Source organism: Impatiens glandulifera, chromosome 9, assembly GCF_907164915.1.
Source record: "Impatiens glandulifera chromosome 9, dImpGla2.1, whole genome shotgun sequence".
Taxonomy (NCBI): domain Eukaryota; kingdom Viridiplantae; phylum Streptophyta; class Magnoliopsida; order Ericales; family Balsaminaceae; genus Impatiens; species Impatiens glandulifera.
Genome location: NC_061870.1, coordinates 38732790 through 38754649, shown reverse-complemented (window position 1 = coordinate 38754649; position 21860 = coordinate 38732790). Strand labels below are relative to the sequence as shown.

The 21860-nt window shown below is 37.1% G+C and overlaps 3 protein-coding genes across 3 annotated transcripts; 1 reads left to right on the top strand and 2 right to left on the bottom strand.

Annotated features, from left to right (window-relative positions):
- Positions 1-4488: 4488 nt before the first annotated feature.
- Positions 4489-21850, top strand: LOC124916458 (PTI1-like tyrosine-protein kinase 2; the record flags this gene model as incomplete). Its single annotated transcript, XM_047457173.1, has 13 exons — positions 4489-4528; positions 13746-13880; positions 13953-14026; positions 14139-14265; positions 14429-14723; positions 14808-14940; positions 15081-15167; positions 15281-15374; positions 20056-20343; positions 20464-20654; positions 20962-21044; positions 21552-21744; positions 21815-21850. Coding segments are annotated over 13 exons (1776 nt in total), but the record flags the coding sequence as incomplete, so codon positions are not given.
- On the bottom strand, positions 12136-12744 carry LOC124914238 (probable protein-S-isoprenylcysteine O-methyltransferase). The gene has a single exon (XM_047454747.1). The coding sequence runs from the start codon at positions 12742-12744 to the stop codon at positions 12136-12138; it is 609 nt and encodes a 202-aa protein (XP_047310703.1).
- LOC124913867 (chitinase-like protein 1) lies at positions 15486-17497 on the bottom strand. Its single transcript, XM_047454301.1, has 3 exons — positions 16819-17497; positions 16393-16552; positions 15486-16179 (listed from the first exon to the last, which is right to left on the bottom strand). The coding sequence occupies exons 1-3, from the start codon at positions 17201-17203 to the stop codon at positions 15771-15773; spliced, it is 954 nt and encodes a 317-aa protein (XP_047310257.1). The 5' UTR covers positions 17204-17497; the 3' UTR covers positions 15486-15770.
- Positions 21851-21860: the final 10 nt, after the last annotated feature.

Genomic DNA, 21860 nt, shown 5'->3' with positions numbered 1-21860 from the left:
TGGCCAACCCTTGTGGATCTGATGGTTTCGTGCCTTTAGCCTTGAGCCGCTTGAAGACCTTGCACCTCCTTTGGACTTCCTTGGGTACTTGTCATTTCCCCTTGGAACCGTCCCCATCATCCACCCTAGCAAAAGTGGTAAAAGCCCCTTTTCCACATTTGCGACCTCAGCTGAATTGCATTGCCGAGAACATGCCTATTCCCTCTGATTCTCTCCTTGTTGGAATCACGCTAGACTTCCCGTGATCCAAAATGATTAAGGAGTGGGAATAAGGCATTATGCAAGCGCGTACCTAATCGCACCATTGTAGTCCCAACACTACGTCGTAGTCTTCCATTGGGACCAAGGTAAACGAGACCGTCCCATACCAGTCTCCGATCCTGGTGTGCACTTTCCTAGCCTCCCCGGCCACCGACTTGGCTACATCAAAGAACTTCACCGTCCCTCTTGTTGGGCTGGTCCGCAGACCCAACGCCTTGGCTACTCCTTCTCGCATGAAGTTGTGCGTAGCCCCTGTATCCACTAGTGCCTTAATGCGTCTTCCCCCGATCCAAGTTTCCACGAACAAAGAGCCACTCTTAGTTCCCTTGATCGGTTTTGCAACACTAGTCTTCGCAGCATTGAGCAGTCTCAAGGAACCCACCTGAGTCCCTTCCTCTTCCTCGGAAGACTCATGTCCTTTCACTGCTGCAACCTTTTCCCCCTTGAATGGGCACATAAACTTTATGTGATTATGGGCACCACAGATCTGACACACTCTTGGCTTACCCGAGTCGTCGGTCTTCCCCCCAGAGTTGTTATGTGCATGCCCCTTCCTAGGTGGGCGGTCTCCCCCACCTTTCTTCTGGTCACGTGGGCGGTCTCCCCCACGATTCTCCTCCTCGTCCCTGAGGATCTTCGGCCTATTCACAGACACTTTGAGCTCTAACAGTCTTTCTGCAACCGCGATTGCCTCAGAGACGTCCCACACCTTGGCCCTTTGCAGCTCCAACTGCGCCCAAGTCTTAAGGCCATTCACAAACGCGAACAGGGCCTCCTGTTCCGTTAGACTCGGTAACTCGAGCATCAACTCCTGGAACTCCTTCACATACTCCTTGATGCTCCTGTTGTGCACAAGTTGATTCAACCTTTTCCTAGCCTCGAACTCGGCATTCTCTGGGAAGAATTGGCGCTTGAACTCGGTCTTGAAGTCCTCCCACGTCTTCATTCGCAACGTACCTCATTCAATATCTACTTCCCGCCTCCTCCACCATAGTAGTGCCATCTCCTATAGGAAGAAAGGTGCTGTCTCCAACTTGCCACGATCATCTAGTATGTTTGATGCCTGAAAGTACCTCTCCATGTTCCAAAGGAAGTCCTCCACTTCCCTTGCACTCCTCGAGCCTTTGAATGGAGTTGTTTTAGGAACATCCATCCTGTTAGGATCGGGGACGCCCTTGGAGGACCGGGTTGTTTTCCGGTTTTCGGTAAGGGTGGCCTCTTACAACACACAACACTCTTTGGTGATAGTCCGGTTAGAGACTAAAACCGCTCTTAACACTACACAGATTGTCACAGACTCTTGAACCGAGTTCAAGTGCGGAAATGTCCGTTTCAATCTGAAGCAACGAATACGATTCGGATGAAGTTTATGAGGAGTCGGTTTAAGGATATGAGTGACCGGTTTAAGGCGTATGATTAGTTTGAGGTTAGGTAAAGTAAATAAAAGCAAAGGAAAGAACACGAGACACGAAATTTGTTTATGGATGTTCGGAGCAAACCCTCCTACGTCACCCCTTCTTCTCAGGTTATGAGAAGGATCTCCACTAACTCTTTAGAGTTACAATTACACTTTCGGTCGAGCCCAACTTCGCTACTCGCCGGTTACACCAAACTCACTCTTTGATGTAATACAATTACTCAACACAAACACACACAAAGAACTTCCGGTTTTGGACACACCGGTTTTAGAATATAAGACTTTATCTCTCTAGAATTTAATGCTTGGATAATTCGTTTTTCGTAATCCGTGACTTGTGACTGCCTTAAATGAAGACGTTTCGTCTTCCTTTTATAGCTGAGAAGAGTCAACGGTCATATTTTCTCTCTCCTGGTAATGATCAAGAGGCTTGCACGCCTTCCCTCTTGGACAGATCAATTTGGACACATGGCAGACATGCGCTTTAGCCGGTTTGCATGTTGGACACATGGCAGCTCTTAGCCGGCCGCCTGACAGCTACCTGCTGCCTGGAGATTGCTTCTGGATTTGGACAAGCATGCCTGACAGCTACCTGTTGCCTGGAGATTGCTTCTGGATTTGGATTACTCATTTAATCAACCGGAACATACAACATTAACATACAACATTTAATCAACCGGAACCGGAACATTTATGACTGAGCGGCTCATTCAATAACCGGAGCATTTATGACTGGGCGGTTGCACTTAATCAACCGGAACATTTATTATTGAGTGGCTGACTTAATAACCGGAACATTTATTATTGAGCGGCTGACTTAATAACCGGAACATTTAACATTTATTATTGAGCGGCTGACTTAATAACCGGAACATTTATTATTGAGTGGCTGACTTAATAACCGGAACATTTATTATTGAGCGGCTGCATTTAATGGCGGTTGACCGATCCAGTTTGACTGAACTTTACTGACCGGTTTCGGACTCTTTGACTGAACTCCGGTTGACCGAACTTCTTGGACAAACCGGTTGCGGTTGCTTTTACTTCAAACCGAAGTCAAACAACCGGAACGGTATATATATTTCCAACCGAATGGATTTTGCTCAATTTCTCTTTGACTGAACTCCGGTTGATCGAACTTATTGGACAAACCGGTTGCGGTTGCTTTTACTTCAAACCGAAGTCAAACAACCGGAACGGTATATATATTTCCAACCGAATGGATTTTGCTCAATTTCCCTGAAACAGCAAAACTTTAAATATTATTTGCAGCCAGTGGGATTTGATCCCTGGTCACCTGTGTGACAGGCAGAGGCATTTACCACTACGCTACAACAACTTCTTGTTATATTTAAACCAATTAATATACTTGATATAACTTAGCGGTTTAACATATATATTTGAATTAGTTTTATCTATTCATTAAACTTTTCATAAGTTATAACAATTATTTTCTAACCGGTTTAAAACTAATCTCCTTAACTTTTCTATCAATTTCTCCCTTTTTGATTATTTAGAATAAATATTCAAAACTTGTAATGTGTGGCCGGTTTTGAAAATTAATCTACTTAATTTTTCTATCAATTTCTCCCTTTTTGATTATTTAGAATAAATATTCAAAACTTGTAATGTGTGGCCGGTTTTTTAAAAAAAGCTTATATTTGTTTGACCGGTTTTAAAGAACTTACATTTGTTTGGCCGGTTTTAAAGAGCTTACACTTGTTTGGCCGGTTTTAAAGAACTTACATTTGTTTGGCCGGTTTTAAAGAGCTTACACTTGTTTGGCCGGTTTTAAAGAACTTACATTTGTTTGGCCGGTTTTAAAGAACTTACATTTGTTTGGCCGGTTTTTGGAAAAACGGTTTGGTTTAAGGAGATTTTTTTTTTTTTTTAAACAGATTTTAATCAAATCCCACTAACAATCCTAAAATATTTCTAAGGGAAGAAAACTTAGACTCGAGAAGTGGCTTTGTGAGGATGTTAGCCACTTCATGCTTGTTCCCTTCAAATGATGTGTTCGTCAGCAGCCGGCTGTCCGGATGCCATGCTATCTCTTCCAAGCTTCTGTCTTGATTTACCTGCATTTATAGACAATAAAGAATCTGGTCCCCATTTTTCTTTGGGTCCGTGGCTTATTAGTCCCTTGGGAATCCAGACTTTAATAAGTCGGATAACTTTCCCGGTTATGGTTCTAATTACTTTTCCAGTACTTGGCTTGACATTTTTCTGTTGTCCTAAGAGTGCCTTATTTTGTGGGTGTGTATCGGTTTGTTTACCTGCTGGCCGGTTGGCTTTCCTTCTCTCAGGATGAAGCCATTTTTCCGAGTCAGTTGGACTTACATATTTTATTTCTTTTTCCGGTTTTGAGTCACATTGTGCCTCATTGTCGGTTGATGAACTCTTGACAAATCTTATGAAAGGAAGATTGTCTTTTGTGAGTTTCATCCCGTTGGAATGCTTGTGAGTGGCGGATTTGTTATAACCAATACCAAATTTACATTTGGGATGTCTTTGGTAATTAGACATCTGGCTTACCGCTTCACTAGATCTTTTCCAAGAAGCCGTGACATATTTGATTCTCTCATTTTCTTCGGTTAACGATTGGACTGTCTCCTTGAGCTTCTCATTCTCTAAGGATAGTCCAACCGGTTCGTAAGTCTCGGTTCCGCTTGGCTCACCAGCGGTACCACTTGACTTTCCGGTTTCATATTTTGTTTGGGTCGGTATTAAAACAGCCAATTTTTTGAACTCATCGACCATGTCGTTGAGTGCAATAACTAATTCTTCTTTAGTAAATTCTTCAGAAGAGAAATCAAATACCTCAGATTCTTTCTCAGCCGCGAGGCATGTATCAGCTTTATCATCGCCGTCGCTGGATGATGAGTCGTCCGAATCGCTATCGGCCCATTTGCTATTGATTTCATAAGCTATCAGAGCCTTATGATCTTTCCGGTTCTCCTTTATTTGGTCGCTACCCTCACATAGTTGGATCAACTTCTCCCAAATTTCTTTAGCAGAGGAGCACAGCTTGATCTTACTAAACATATTTCTGTCCAACGACTTGAACAAAATGTTTTTAGCAACATTATCCAAGTTATTCATCTTCTTATCTTCCGTCGTCCATTTGTATCTTGGCTTATCAATCTTTATCGGACCATCGGTAATAACATACCACATGTCGTCGTCTTGTGAGGCTAAATGCACTTCCATCCATATCTTCCAATCAACATATTCTTCGATGCAGAACATGGGGGGCTCGTTGATGAAAGACATGATGGTATTCGGTTGCTTGAGTGTTAAGATCCTCGCTCTGATACCACTTGTTAGGATCGGGGACGCCCTTGGAGGACCGGGTTGTTTTCCGGTTTTCGGTAAGGGTGGCCTCTTACAACACACAACACTCTTTGGTGATAGTCCGGTTAGAGACTAAAACCGCTCTTAACACTACACAGATTGTCACAGACTCTTGAACCGAGTTCAAGTGCGGAAATGTCCGTTTCAATCTGAAGCAACGAATACGATTCGGATGAAGTTTATGAGGAGTCGGTTTAAGGATATGAGTGACCGGTTTAAGGCGTATGATTAGTTTGAGGTTAGGTAAAGTAAATAAAAGCAAAGGAAAGAACACGAGACACGAGATTTGTTTATGGATGTTCGGAGCAAACCCTCCTACGTCACCCCTTCTTCTCAGGTTATGAGAAGGATCTCCACTAACTCTTTAGAGTTACAATTACACTTTCGGTCGAGCCCAACTTCGCTACTCGCCGGTTACACCAAACTCACTCTTTGATGTAATACAATTACTCAACACAAACACACACAAAGAACTTCCGGTTTTGGACACACCGGTTTTAGAATATAAGACTTTATCTCTCTAGAATTTAATGCTTGGATAATTCGTTTTTCGTAATCCGTGACTTGTGACTGCCTTAAATGAAGACGTTTCGTCTTCCTTTTATAGCTGAGAAGAGTCAACGGTCATATTTTCTCTCTCCTGGTAATGATCAAGAGGCTTGCACGCCTTCCCTCTTGGACAGATCAATTTGGACACATGGCAGACATGCGCTTTAGCCGGTTTGCATGTTGGACACATGGCAGACATGCGCTTTAGCCGGTTTGCATGTTGGACACATGGCAGCTCTTAGCCGGCCGCCTGACAGCTACCTGCTGCCTGGAGATTGCTTCTGGATTTGGACAAGCATGCCTGACAGCTACCTGTTGCCTGGAGATTGCTTCTGGATTTGGATTACTCATTTAATCAACCGGAACATACAACATTAACATACAACATTTAATCAACCGGAACCGGAACATTTATGACTGAGCGGCTCATTCAATAACCGGAGCATTTATGACTGGGCGGTTGCACTTAATCAACCGGAACATTTATTATTGAGTGGCTGACTTAATAACCGGAACATTTATTATTGAGCGGCTGACTTAATAACCGGAACATTTATTATTGAGCGGCTGACTTAATAACCGGAACATTTATTATTGAGCGGCTGACTTAATAACCGGAACATTTATTATTGAGCGGCTGCATTTAATGGCGGTTGACCGATCCAGTTTGACTGAACTTTACTGACCGGTTTCGGACTCTTTGACTGAACTCCGGTTGACCGAACTTCTTGGACAAACCGGTTGCGGTTGCTTTTACTTCAAACCGAAGTCAAACAACCGGAACGGTATATATATTTCCAACCGAATGGATTTTGCTCAATTTCCCTGAAACAGCAAAACTTTAAATATTATTTGCAGCCAGTGGGATTTGATCCCTGGTCACCTGTGTGACAGGCAGAGGCATTTACCACTACGCTACAACAACTTCTTGTTATATTTAAACCAATTAATATACTTGATATAACTTAGCGGTTTAACATATATATTTGAATTAGTTTTATCTATTCATTAAACTTTTCATAAGTTATAACAATTATTTTCTAACCGGTTTAAAATTAATCTCCTTAACTTTTCTATCAGTTATGAGCCACACATCAATCTTCAATGCTCAAGTCATTCACGAGATAAATCATTATACATCTACTTCCGCTCAAAAACCCTTAGAAGATAAAATTATAGAGTTTATAACACCAAATAAATTTGGATAACTACATTATTTCAACGATGAGAGACATTCAACAACTCTTCCCAATCTTTGATCATACCCGTTGACATATGCGGAAACTAGAATTAACAATTCTTTATTATGTCAAAATAATCTTACCCTTGTTTGCCACAAACCGAATGTTTTATTTTTCAAGTCCAACAATCGACTGAAATTAAAATACCGAATAGACCCAATACGAACTTTTATCGTCTACTTTTGAGAATCATATATCTATCGGAAACTGATGACACCCAAAACGAACTTTTATCGTTTAATTCCTCAAAATAAGATATCGATTGAAAACGATAAGACCCAAGACAAATTTTTATCGTCTACTTCATAACAAATAAATTAGGCTATCATGACATCTCTTTTCTCTAGTTCAAGATCTGACAAAGTATTTATCACCCATCTTACCTTGAACGTTGCATACTCAACCAATTTGAACCTCATACTTCTCCTTAAACAAATTAACTTGCAATCTGCTAGTTTCTTGAATCTAAAAACGCCTAGCAATTCAAGAATATTATTTCAAGATTCACTATCTCTCTTCAATTGTCTCCACCAATGTTTCAAATGATCATCTATTATTTCTCTAAAAGAAATCGAATATCATTCCATTTGAATTGATCGAACCTCTCATCTAACCCATTTTTCATGACTAGGAATCACATTGAAGGTCTCAATCATCTCATCAATAAGATGACAAATCAATCATCTCATTAATCTAAATTATGATCCACAATGTATAGACAATTAAGATAGAACAAAAGAAGTAATACAATCATCACCTTCGAATTACCGAGTTTCCCATCTAGCCCCTTTTTCATTACTAGGAAATCACACTCAAGGTTTTATTTATCTTCTCACATTAGAAGATAATGTAATAATTTCTTCTTAGTTTGTTTGAGAGTTGCTCTCAAGATGTCTCCACCTCAACTTATAAAAGTCTTTCATTAGTCTTTCTCTTCCTGGTCTTTCATTCATAATATGTGTTAATTGTAATTGTTTTAATAATTAATCACCCGCCAACTCAATGCAATCTTGAAATTTGTCATGAAGGATTGCCCTGTCAACATGTCAACAATGTTATCATCGGTAAACACCATTTTGATAACAACTTTCCATACTCGATCATATTTTTGTCAAGTGTAAAGTACATAATCTCACCACCTTATTCATCTTGATTAGCTCTTCCAATAAGATAAAAGGTCATAACTAAAAAGATACAAACTTTTTAGTCTTAAACAAGTCAAATAAAATTAAAATTAGGCAGACACTTTAAGCCCCCAAAAAATAAACTATGAGACTTTCAAACCTTGATCCGACCGTTGAAAATGTAGAGGAATGTGTTGCCAACCTCTCGACAAAATCTCAGCGCATTTGGACTCCGTTTGAATCTCCGATCATTAGTTTGATGAACACTACGTGACTATAGACGAAAATCTGCTACTAAATTTTCTCTCTACCTCTTTTTTAATTTGACTTCTTCAACAACCATTTTCCAAAGAAAAATCTCTCTAAACTTATTTTAGCCGAGAATTTCTTCAAGTCTAAGCCCTCAACATAGTGAAATAATGTCACTCATGTATGTTGTTAGGATTTGTATCTCTCAAATCCAACCTGCTTGAAACAATATATAAAAATGCAAAAATAATAACAATAGAAGACACAGATTTATAGTGGTTCACTCAAATTGAGCTACGTCCACTTCAGCCACCACCAGATTTCACTATGAAGAAGAAGACGGAATACAGAGTTTTTTGCCTCACACTTTATCTCTCTAGAATTCTATCTATTTTATGTAAATCCTTAATAATCACATATTTATAAGGTAAACATTCAGGTAATAAAACCTAAATATCTCTTGTCCAGGCCCAAGCCCAAAACCAAATACAAACCCAATAAACTCTAACTAACAATTGTAGAATTTATTATAAGTGTAGGCTTCATAACTCAATATATTCCAAGACAACAATTGGTTATAATAAAACCTTCAACTAATTTTCAACAAGCATGAAGTTGTATCGTTTATTCTCCATATTCTTCTAGCCAAATCCTACATAGAAAGAATCTAACAAACTATGTATATGATTAATGCACCCTCAACTCATACCTTAGAAAATATCATTCTTGGTAGAATCCTTGAGGCATCAACACCACTTGACAACTTCGCACAAGCACTTACCGGAATTGCCAATCAAAACATACTCACAATGTTTGATACAAATCTCTGGCCCTTATACACACATATAAAACCACACTTTTGCAAAAAAAAAATCTTTAAAACCGCATTTTTTAATTAAAAAACCATTACATGTTGCATCAAATGTCTTCCACAACATGCAACATCGAATAAGCACTTCACCTTCTTATTCAACTCCAATTTTCAATCTCCATATTGACGAATATCAATTCTCTTAGTAGATAAATCACAAATCTCCGTCTTTGAGAAATTTAAGTAAACTAAGCCTCAATACAAATTCAAGATCAAAGCATACAAAACTTTGAGAATTTGATTAAAATCAAACAAGGTTTTACTTGTGAAAATTGGAATCAAATAGGTCTTAAACATATTTTATGAAATCAAACGAGACTTAAAGAAAAGGTCTTAGTTGTAAAAGTCTTAGTTGTTGACCGCATCAAAAATTCTTGGCTTCTTTTCTCTCTCTATATATATATATTATATCTATATATATAAACCCACCAAAGTAGCCCAGAGTCGGTTTAAGAGACCAAAAAGTTATAGATTTTTAAGCGGAGGTCATGAGTGTGGGGTGTCATGCTAGTTCTCATTCATTCAAAAAAAAATATCTATATATATTGAGATATATATTTTTTCCTTTTTATATTTTAATAGAGCATATGTCTCAAATTAAAATAAGTCAAAAGAATATATACCTTATCTTCTTCATTCTGGTGTTGTTGCCTACACGACGACTTTTTGTCATCTGTACCCATTGACTCATTCGGAAAAAAAAAGACCCATTGTTTTTTTTTTCTTAAGACATCGTTACCCAAAACTAAGAAAATATTTTAACGACTGTTGACATCTCCTTAGCAATTGAAGATTTCGACTCAAATCTTCACAACGACTAATTCTTCTGCAACCAATGTCATTTTCTCAAACAACCAACAATTTTCAACAAAAGCACAAGTATCCAACAACTTCTTCAATGGTGGTTAGGGTTTTTATCATATCTTCATAAATAGATTAGGATAAATATTCTCAAAACATGCTCTGATATCACTTGTTGAGAAAAGATCTAATCTAAACACACGATAAAAAAATATATAAATATAAAGTGGTAAAGAATAATAAAGAACACAAGATATAATGAGGTTCGGCCAACAATGCCTACATCCTTGGGGAGTCGTCCATTCTATTGATTTTTCATTGAATAATAGTCCAAGTAACTTTATGTTACAATGTCTCTATTTATATGAATACATCAAAAGTCCAAAAGGCTAAACTAATACTCATAAACCCAATAAAGACTTAAAGTCCATTACAATATATAAATTCTAATAAAATATGAGCTGAAAACTCAATCGTAATAAACTGTACAAATATTATTAGAGTTTATTGGGGACTTGGGTCTGAGCATGAATCAAGAGTTATTTAAATTTTAATACTGTAATGTTTATCCTATAAATATGTTGTTTAAAATTTTATATGTTAAGACAGAACTTTAGAGAGATAAACAGTGAAAATTTACAAATGCAACAATTAATAACTCTATTGGAAAATTAAAATTGAAATTTATTGAAGTTAGAAATCGCATTCTTACCGAAAAAGATTTGTAAAATTGATTATGGTGAAACGTTAAAAAATTCTACTCTGAATGTTGAAAACTATGGTAGATGTAATGATATAAAATTTAACCGAGGTAAGAGAAATACTATGTCGAGTGTACGTGATAAAAAAGTCCAGTTTGAAAATATCTTGGACGCTCTTGATGCTGATTTTGAAAAAAAAAATAAGCAAGGGGAATTATTTTTAGGATGATCGAAAAATTTAAGTTTTTAAAAAATTGAGGCTTTTTAGTAGGGATATTTAATGGAAAGTATGTCATATATTCACGTCTTCCTCTTATATACCTTCAAACTGCAGTCTTCCGCTTATATACCTTTAAACTGCAATATTTGTCATTTGACGGGCTCGAACTAAGAACCTCAGAGAAGTTTGGAACATGAGAGTATTCATCTCTTTTTGTCGCTAAGCAAGAAAATGAGATTTCTAGTCTGTAATGTCATTTAATCTGAACTGCAATGTGTTCTAACATTTGCAGTCTGACATGTCTAACTGTCATTGTCTAACATTTCATTTCTGTGTCTAAAACGTTTTTAAGCGATTGTTATCTTTCAGCGTTGTTAGAGAACTTCATCTTCTTAGCTTCGTTCGCTTCATTCTGAGTCTTCCTTGGTTTGTTACGACTCTTCATTGATTCGTTCTGATTTTTCCTTGTTTCGTTCTTACTATTCTTTGCTTCGTTATTTTTCGATGCATCAAAAACTACAATTTATTTATATGAATCTTAAACATCGCATAATGCCACAAGTTAAACACACAATTGTACCCAAGTGGTTTAGAAGAATGGACGTTTCTTACCATTTCGAGATTGAAGAGCGAAACGTAGAACAAGTGATTGAAAACGGAAATCGTAGGCGACGGGAAGGGTGCTAAAATTTGAATCTCTAGACGATAGGTGCGCGGTGACTAAGGTTTGAATCTCTGAATGATAGGTTCACGGTGGTCTTGTGGGATAAACGAAAAGATTTAATGGCGCACTTCGATTTTTTGATTTTTTTTCACGCTGATAGGGAGTCGTTGTCTCAGCGCTCCCCTATTATTTTATTGTCGATTCTTTGAAAGTTGGTCAGGATTCAAGATCTGAATTGATATATATATTTATTTATATATTCCTGAAACAACAACTAATTCGGCAACTCCCTTCTCTTACTGCTCTCGACATATTATTTTTTTCATTATTCAGATAATTAATTTTTTTTTTATCGATTGATTGGTATTTGGTATTCATAAAATTGGTATTCTATCATCCAAGATATTATAACTCATCATCATCAAGACATCAACCACATACTAGTATATATTATTAATACTATTACATTTACATAAATAAGGAAACTAATTATTTTTTCTCTTTGATTGTTTTATAAATATATACAACAACATTAACAAAAAAAAGAGATTCTTGATCGGAAGGGAGAAGAGGAAGAGGAGGAGAACTGATTCATGATCAACTTCTTCTTGTTCTTGTTCTATGTATGTATTATATATTGTTGATGGTGGATGATCGAATTAATGTTGATGAGTTAATAATAATTACTTGACAAATGGAATCCCAGAAGGAACTGTAGCAGCATATTGATCGTACTGACCCCCAAAAAACTGCCTTAGGAAATACTCTTCATAAGGTATCCGGTTTGCAAAAAAGTTCCAAACCACCACTGTAAATGTGAGGGTTGAGATTGGATTACACAGCATAACCTGTGTTCCCACCGACCATATGAGGAAGCCTAGATACCCTGGATGACGGATCTTACCGTAAACTCCATGAATCACTAATTGGTGACGCTGTTCATGGTAGATCTTAATGAGATGAGTGAATGCCCGACCAGCTGTCAAAATCGCCATCTTCCTTATCACTTCCCCTATAATAACCATTCCAAGTCCTATTTTGCTAATTATCCTCCACCCACCCTCCTCCTTCATTCCAGGGAACAAGTACACCTCCACATAAAATTCCATCAATGAAAACAACATCGCCCCAATGTATTGCTTGCTTATCAATAGAGAACTTAGACCTACATTTGCTCTCCCGTGAATTATAACCGCCAGTATGTACTCTGAAGCGTGGAAGAAGAAGAAGGTCGCAGCAAACATTACTGACAACTGCATCGTCGCTGCTGCTGTATAATTATCCAACAGCATTTCTCGATAATTTTTTTATTTTTTATAATTTTTTGCAGGAGGAGGCCAAGGAAGACAGAAAAGAATGGGTATATCCAGCAGAGAGAGACGAGCGTGATAGAATTGAATTGTTAAAATTTGAAGCATGACTCCGAATTTTCTTGTCAAGCAAATTAATGCATGCAAATGTATGGTACATACACATAATTGGCCCCGATAATAGGAGACTATCTATTATTGAATTTTACTTTCTAAGTTAAGTTCGTTTGGGATGATGGGAAGAGAGAGAAATGGAAGTTGATCAATCAAATTCAACCGTACGTCTCCTTTTTCTTCTCCCTAGTCCCTTCTCTATCCATCCCTATAATAATTTAGTTAGTTTAGTTATAAGTTTTGTTTTGTGTGGAGAGAGAGAGAGATAAATCCGGCATTTAAACGAAGGCATTTAAACGAAGAAGAAGAAGAAAGAAAAATTTGGAATTTCATCTTTTGTAATTTAGTTAGTTAGTTTTGTTTTAATTTGTTGTCTCTGCCTACCTGCCTTATTAGCTTGACGCTGTCTCTTCATCTAGCTATCTTATGAGCTCTCGGAGCGAAATAGGTTTTGGCACAATAATGTCGACATTCATATTGTAGATGTATTTGTTTTTTTTTTATTTTTATTTCTGAAATGATGGTGATATTGTTGTTGTAAGGTTTAATTAGTAGTGGAGGTGAAGATGCGCAAATGGCTGTGCTTTACCTCCCAAGTAGAAGACAGATTCCCATCCCTCTCTCACAAGTGCCCGCCTTTCAAAACCACCTCAATTAATAACTATGTAGGAGGAGGAGGAGATAAAATTCCAAGTAATTAATATGAATGCAAAATCATTAATATATATATATATATATATATTAAACATAATGCTGTATTTCCTGTACTATTTTAGGATATGGAAAAGGATCAAGGGCATATAATAGCAGTACTAATAGAAGTGAGCAATATCATCATCAATATCAAGTGAAGGGTGGTGTGGCTGTACCACCCATTGAAGTTCCAGAATTATCCTTGAGCGAGTTAAAAGAGACGACAGACAACTTTGGGTCCAAGGGATTGATTGGTGAAGGTTCATATGGACGAGTTTATTATTATGCACCAACCACCTTAACTAATAATAATAATAATAATAATAATAATGACGAAGAAGAAGATATTGCTGATTCTTCTTCTTCTTCTGCACCACCACTACAAGCCTTTGCTGTTAAAAAGCTTGATATTTCTAATAATTCTGAACCCCAACCAAATAAACAGTTTTTAGCCCAGGTGCCTTAATTTGCTTGCTATTGTTAATAATTAATAGATGGCTAGCTAGTATGATGATATGATGTGTGATGAACGAACGAATGAATGAATGAATGGTGTTTAATTTAATTAGGTTTCGATGGTTTCCAGACTGAAGCATGAAAACCTTGTTCAGCTGCAAGGTTACTGTGTACAAGGAGACATACGTGTGCTGGCCTATGAATTTGCAACAATGGGATCTTTGCATGACATTCTGCATGGTATGTATGCATGGATGGACGTACAAACTAGTATATAAACTAACTTAATTACTAGATATATATATATATATATATATATCCTACGATAAATATTGCCATTGGCCGGGGTTTACATTCGACTTCTGAAAATATTGGGTGCACACACAAACACAAACACTTGCAGGTAAAAAAGGAGGAGCGGAAGAATGTGTATTTGGTCGGCCAGTGGTAATCCTTGATTGGATGCAGCGGGTGAAAATTGCTGTAGATGCTGCAAAGGGGCTAGAGTATTTGCACGAGAAGGTACAACCACCAATAGTACACCGCTCTATTCGCTCAAGCAACGTGCTCCTCTTTGATCCTGAGTTTATTAAGGCTAAAATCGCCGACTTTAACCTCTCCAATCAAACTCATGACTTGCCTGCTGCACGCCTTCATTCTACTCGCGTATTGGGAACCTTTGGTTATCATGCACCAGAGTAGTAACTTATAACTCATTAATTATAATATATTATTATTTTCTCTTTTAATTCCAACTTAAAGATAAAATATTGTTTCATCAGATATGCAATGACAGGACAATTGAGTCAGAAAAGTGACGTGTATAGCTTTGGTGTTGTTCTTCTAGAACTCCTCACCGGAAGGAAACCTGTAGATCATACATTGCCCCGTGGTCAGCAGAGTCTTGTTACTTGGGTGATTTTCTACTTGACTGCTACTTTTTTTTTTTTTTTCTTCTTCTATGATTGATGCTAGCTAGCTAGCTGTTTTTTTTCTTCTTCTTTGATGTTAGCTGTTGTTGTTTTTGTTTTGGTTCTGATACTTGATGATCACAGGCCACTCCTAGACTGAGTGAAGACAAGGTCATTCAGTGTGTTGACCAAAAGCTTAACGGAGAGTATCCTCCCAAGGCAGTTGCTAAGGTATTATTATTATTATTATTTTCTTTATCAGACAGAAGCCAGACAGTTGCTAAGGTGTATCATTCCAAATATGCTAATGTTTTTGACGACGACGACTACTACTACTACTGCAGCTAGCAGCTGTTGCAGCCTTGTGTGTTCAGTACGATGCCGAATTCCGACCTAATATGAGAATCCTTGTCAAGGCCCTCCAACCACTACTCAGGCATCCACCTCCACAACTTTAATTATAATTCATTCCTATTAGACTAGTAGTAGCAGCATTCATTATATATATATATATATATATGACTGTAAGCCAAGCAGAGTATTATATAATAGAATCACAATAGTCTGTTCATTCATTCACTCCACATATATAGCAAATATCTTCAAGAGTATTATTACAGTACAAAAGAATACAACAAGCTTGCATTATTATATAAGATTGGATCATCAACATATGTGACTAATACCAAATTGAATTCCAACACCTACAAAAACAACAACCATAACAAAGCGGGAAATTCACAATTTACCAGGTCCAATTGCATAACAGCAGAAGCATAAGCAGCAGTTTTTATAGTGCATATATATGATAATAGTTGGGTTGGGAAGCTTAGCTTAAGAAGATGCGACGTAGGAGGGATTAAAAGCTTTTTGTTCAGCACAGCTGAGCACTTCATGCGGTCCTGCATCCTCGCGACCAACACCCATCAAGTCAAGATAGTACAAGTAGTGGGAAATGATGTTGTTCATGGAGTCCACATCCCCCTGCCCGCACACGCTATCCCCGTAGAGAATGTTCATGGTTGTCCCAAAACCAGGAACCCTTTTCGACAAAGTATCATTTTTAGTTGGTTTCCAGTTCCCAACAAAAACATCGTGGGCTGAAGGCTGTGACTTCTTCACTGGCGACATCCACCTCCAAATTGCAGTCTGGAAAGCAAGTGTGGCATTGTTCTCGAGGTATTCAGGGTGATGTAATAAATCAACCTTAAGAGCATCACCAATAGCTCCATAGTTATAGTTCCTGCACACACGCGCACACAAGCTTATTATTATTATTATTTATTCCTGATACTCTTCTTTCTACCTTCTTTCTTACTTCTTCTGAACAAGGGTTTCTAAAAGTTTTCTAATATGGGTGTCCAGTCCGGTGGTTGGTTCACAAGCAAACAGGTAATAGACAGACAGACAGACAGACAGTTGATAGAAAAGTTATGGGATTTGAAAACAAACCAACCAGTAAATAGGCAAAGCTCCACGGCCATAGTAGTCAGCTCCAGGTGCGCAAGGATATTCGTATTTGTAGAAGTCGTCGCAATATGACTGACTAGGGCTCATTTCTTTGTTGTAGCATAGACCCCAAGCAAGTGGTCCACCTGTAGCAACTCCATAACCACCTGCATCATTCAATTCCAATTCAAAATTAAGGGAGAACCCTTGATGTCTAGATATATAGATCTCATCATCATCATCATCATGTCAATCAATCAATCAATCTATCTATCTATCTATAAATCAATCAATCAATCAATCGGATCGGAGCTGCTGCTGCTGCTGAATCTAATTAAGCAGCAGCAAATCATATCAAGCTGTTGTTGTTGTAAGTCTGACAATAGGATCAAGAAAACAAATAAAAGCCTCGACGACAACGACAAGAACTTACAAGTAGTCTTGCTGCCGACATGGGCGAGGAAGGCTGCTACCTCATTCATCCCCATGTGCTTGCCGCCGGTGGTGCCGAATCCCATGGGCTCGTAAATTGCAGCGGCAATGATGAAAGACTTGTAGTCCCAGAATCCGGCGGCGTGGGCCACAGGGGAATTCCTCTTGGAGAAGAGGTTCTCAAATTGGTATGTCTGGAAAAACTCTGATATGGTCTCGTTGCAGCAAAAACTTGACCATCCCTTACATTCCCAACCTCTATCGCATACTTTCACTCCCTTGACAGTCTTAACAGTAGGCGGTGGAGTAGACGACTGACCCTCGACGACGACGATGACGACGACGGAAATTGCTATGGCCATAACCCACCATTTCGCCTCCTCCATTTTCTCTTCTGCAACCTAAACTCAGATCCAGAATTGGATTTGGATTTGGAGTCGGAACGGGAGAGATAGAGAGAAATTACGAATTGGATTTGGGACGGGGTAGACTCTAATCTATAGATGGGATCGATAGACTCTCCTCCTTCCTTCCTTCCTTCCTTCCTTCCTCAATATAATTAATAGTTAGGGACCAAATGGACGGCTGAGATGGTGTCTGGTTCGTTGATGTTTTAAAGCGACAACAACAGGCTGGCTGGCCGCTGTAGAAAGAAAGAAAGAAAGAATCAAGCCACCAATTGAACTTTGATGATTGAAAGGACTACCTTACCAACCATACATCTCTCTCTCTCTATACCGACACACTCTCTCTCCGTCTCTCCCTACACTCTCCGCCGACACTCCATCCACACTAATATTTGATATTTTTTATAAATTATTATTTTATTTATTCATTTTAATATTAAACTTTTTATTTTATTCTAAAATATTTATTCAAATCATTTCTTTTTTATAACAACAAATCCAAATAAAATTATAAATTAAGTTTTTTACCCACGTGTGATGTTCATATTTTTTTTCAAAACTTAATTGTCGTTTTCAGTAAATCACATAAAATTAATAATTAACCTTCCACAATCATTTATTTTTATAATATAATTTATTATCCTTAAATCATTTGTTAATCTATTAATTATAAAATATTTCTAATATATAAATAAAAGAACAAAGTTTTTTTTTCTTAAGAACACTATGTTACTAATTCACAAAATGCCACTAATTTGCAAATACAGTCATCAATTAACAGACGAACAAAATTTAATTATATAATATGGGTTCAACTCCCACCTCTTTTTGTGTTAGTTTCTATAAATGTTAAATCTTAAAGGCAATTACTACTCATTTATTTCTTAGTATATAATATTTTATATCTAATAAAAAAAAATTACATCTCCCACCGTAAATAGAAAAAAACTAAAAATATTATCTTTCCTCAATTATTTATCACTGTATATAATTAATTAAATAATTCAATAATATTCTTGAAACCACGGTAACATTTGGTTATTTATATTTAAGAACTATTTTTTACCGTTGGAGTTATGTCAGTGAATTTTGGTTAATCACGTTTGAAAGCTATTTATTGGATCGAACGCATCTAGCACAGCGAAATCAAAGGAGTGTTGTTTGTTAACTTAACTTTTTAAATTTATTTGACTGTTTTTTTTTTTAAATATTTACGAAGTAATATATAGTTTAAAATAATTACACGAGACACTTGATTAAACTTTAAATTTGTGTGACCATAATTAAAAAAAAAAATTGACCATTACCAACAATTATATCACGTTTATTGCTCAAAAATTAATTGACCATTACCAACAATTATATCACGTATATTGCTCAAGTAAAAATAAATAAAAATAAGACGTGAGAATACTTACCTTACGCGAAGGGAAATTTGATGAAATGGCACTCATAAGAGATCTAATTCCAAAAAAGACTCACGGTTGATAAAGTTGACAAGAAGGGCTTTTTTGCCCTGTGAAAAGTCTGTAATACCTCTCGTGCGCCTGTTTTACCGCTCAATTACGATAAATGTATTTCTCGCATTTGGTATATCTGAGTATATATTGAGATTCAGACATTGTAAAATATATGAAAACGGCTAGGGTTTCATATCGATCTACAATAGACTACGAAAGAAGACGATTGAAGAATCTCTGCGACTGTGATTCTGCAAGGAATAAAAAGAGAGAAATGAAACCCATTGTAGGAATGGTGGTTTTAAACAAGATGCAAAAATCAGTAATGGTGGTTGTCGACAGCTCTTTCATCACAAGCTCTACAATCGTTACATCAAGCGCACCTCCAAATTCATGGCTCACGACGAGCAGAATCAGTGTAACATATATGTTCTTTAGTTAAAAACTATATATTTAATCTTTTCTTTTATAATTTTCCAAACTTGAAAATGTCAAGGCAGCTGTAACTTTGAATGGGCAGTGTTGATCCACTATGTTTATGTCTATGTTTATATTTATGTTTAGGTTTAGGAAACTTTGGTAAATTTATTGTTTGACAAAAAACTGTAGAAATCTGAAAAATCTTTGTCTTGATGGAACACTTACACATGGGTTAGGAAAGCTAACTTACCTTAAATCTACGTGAGAATCCAAATATGCAATCTATATCTTATTGGATTTCATGTTTGCTGTTGAATATCTTTTTTCATATTTATGTGCTTTAACTTCCTAAAGCAATTTACGCAATAACTCTTTGTGGGGAAGAGTTCCAGAAGAGATTGGGAAACTTAAAAGAGTTGGAAGTGTTGGATCTAGGCTACAATAATTTCAGTGGATCTTTGCCAATTAATTTTGGCAACAATTTGTCGTTGTCGATTCTGTCAGTTCTCCTTTACCTAGATCCTTCATACACATTCAATCTTATGATCCTGTCTTCTTATTAGTAAATCTTAATTTGCAGTTTATTGGACAACAATGAATTTCTTGATCATTTCTCCTGAAATTCAACAACTCAATTGGATGAGAACGATCTAACATATAGTTCTTGCACGGGTGCCAGTTACACTAGCAGTTCTGGTTCCTGGTAAATCTCGTCGATATAGAACTACAGCAGAAACCCGATACTTTTTTTTCTCTTTTTATATGATCTGACTCTGATGAGTTGGTTTTCTTGTAGGATCCCAAAACGGAAACTACTGCAGAAAAATGTCGACCACTATAAGAGGAAGCCCAAATTATCACCATCACATTCACCATCTTTGCATTCGACTTCACCATCTTTGCATTCAACTTCACCCTAACCGTCTCCAATCCAATCACATATATCTTTGTCACCAAGCCCATCACCATCACCATTATCGTCTTCTCCATCTAAATCATTTGTTCCATCACCTTCTCCTGTATTGACACCAATTTCACGACCAGAAACTCCTTTACCTCCACTAAGTCATCCTTCTTTGCCACCTTCCCCAAATATGATTCCCCATAATCATTCCAAACACATGTATTGTGCGATGATCTGGTCTGGAGTAGGAGGGTCTTTTTTCTTTGTGGCTTCCGCTCTTGACATTTTCTTTTATCGACGAAATAAGGTGGTTATGGTGGACCTTGGGCTACTGGGTTGAGTGGTCAGCTAAGAAAATCATTTGTCACTGGTTAATAATTCAAGATTTTATATCTTCTTGATACGTAAATTTAACAATATTTTATCCCTTTCCAATTACCGGACCTGCATTTCAGGTGTTCCAAAGCTGCAGAGATCGGAACTGGTAACTGCTTGCGAAGATTTCAGTAATATAATCGGTTCATTATCAGACGGAACAGATTATAAAGGGACTCTTTTTAGTGGAGTAGAGATATCAGTTATTTCTACAGCAATGAAGTTTGCTGAAGATTGGTCTAAATCATTAAAGGGTCAATTTAAAAAGAAGGTATGGAGAATAAGTTGAGCTCTTTCTTGTTTTAATGACTTTTTCATCATTGTGTTTACTTTTGATGTCGTTCAGATTGCGTCACTTTCGCGGGTAAATCATAAGAACTTTGTGAATCTGATCGGTTTTTGTGAAGAAGAGTAGCCTTTCACAAGAATGATGGTCTTCGAATATGCTCCAAACGAAACACTTTTTGAGCACCTGCACATTAAGTTTCATCGGTTACTGATGGTCTTCATATAAGCAATGGATTATCTAAATATATATTCTGTTGTTTTCTGAGCTAACATCTCAGTATTTAATCCAGGTTTCATCAATTACTGATCATGTTAGGGTGCAAGACTCAAGTGCCAAAGCAACTGATTTTGATGTGACGATGGTGGTGGTTTGGTGAGTTATGAAAATGGTGGTAATTTATAGAAAAATGATGTTACTATTACCAATGATTGTGTACAACTAGTGTTTCCATCTTGTTTAAGTAAACCGTTTTTTATACATGGATTTTTCTTTTTCAAAAAATAAAATGTAAACAATCATTTTTAAGTTTCTTCCTACCTTTTTGACTTTGGTGCAATTCACTACTCTCGTAAAAAGATGGGCTTAATGACATGCCATTGAGTGCAGAAGCTTGATAGGAGTGGCACTGCAACAAATTTGTCTCTATTTTTGTTGTATTCTGAAATATATTGGATTGTCTTGTTAAAAGGAGTTAAAGTTAATTTTCATTGTGAAAATCTACATTTGTTATGTTTGCAAAAAGTTATAATGATCTTGAAAATATTTTGATCACAATCTCTTCCAATTTTTTAATTAGATTATGGTTGTGACAGATGTTGCAAAATACTAGTTTCCAAATAGGTTAATATTTTCATAGCATTAATGTATGATGTTTTGTAGTATTACGGGGTCTCTTGGAGTACCAGCGCTAAATGGGGTAGCTTTAGGTCAACAGGCTATTACCTTACCCTTACCCATGAATAGACAAGCTGCCATTCCTGCTGCACTTCTTCCAACAATTGTGGCGTTGGAGCCTATTGGAATCCCTAATGAATGTCTCCTCTTGAAAAATATGTTTGATCGGACTATGGAGGTATTTTTTTCTTCTTTTTTTCCAAATCACTTTTTTGTTCTGTTTTGAGACTTTTACAACTATGTTGCAGATGGACCCAGAGTATGATTTTGGAAATCAAATATGATGTTGAGTCA

Coding starts and splice junctions, on each gene's coding strand:
- LOC124913867 (XM_047454301.1), bottom strand. CDS start 17,203: ATGGAGGAGGCGAAATGGTGGGTTATGGCCATAGCAATTTCCGTCGTC. Junction 16,553..16,818: donor TGTCGGCAGCAAGACTACTT/GTAAGTTCTTGT, acceptor TGAATGATGCAG/GTGGTTATGGAGTTGCTACA. Junction 16,180..16,392: donor GGAGCTTTGCCTATTTACTG/GTTGGTTTGTTT, acceptor GCGTGTGTGCAG/GAACTATAACTATGGAGCTA.
- LOC124914238 (XM_047454747.1), bottom strand. CDS start 12,744: ATGCTGTTGGATAATTATACAGCAGCAGCGACGATGCAGTTGTCAGTA.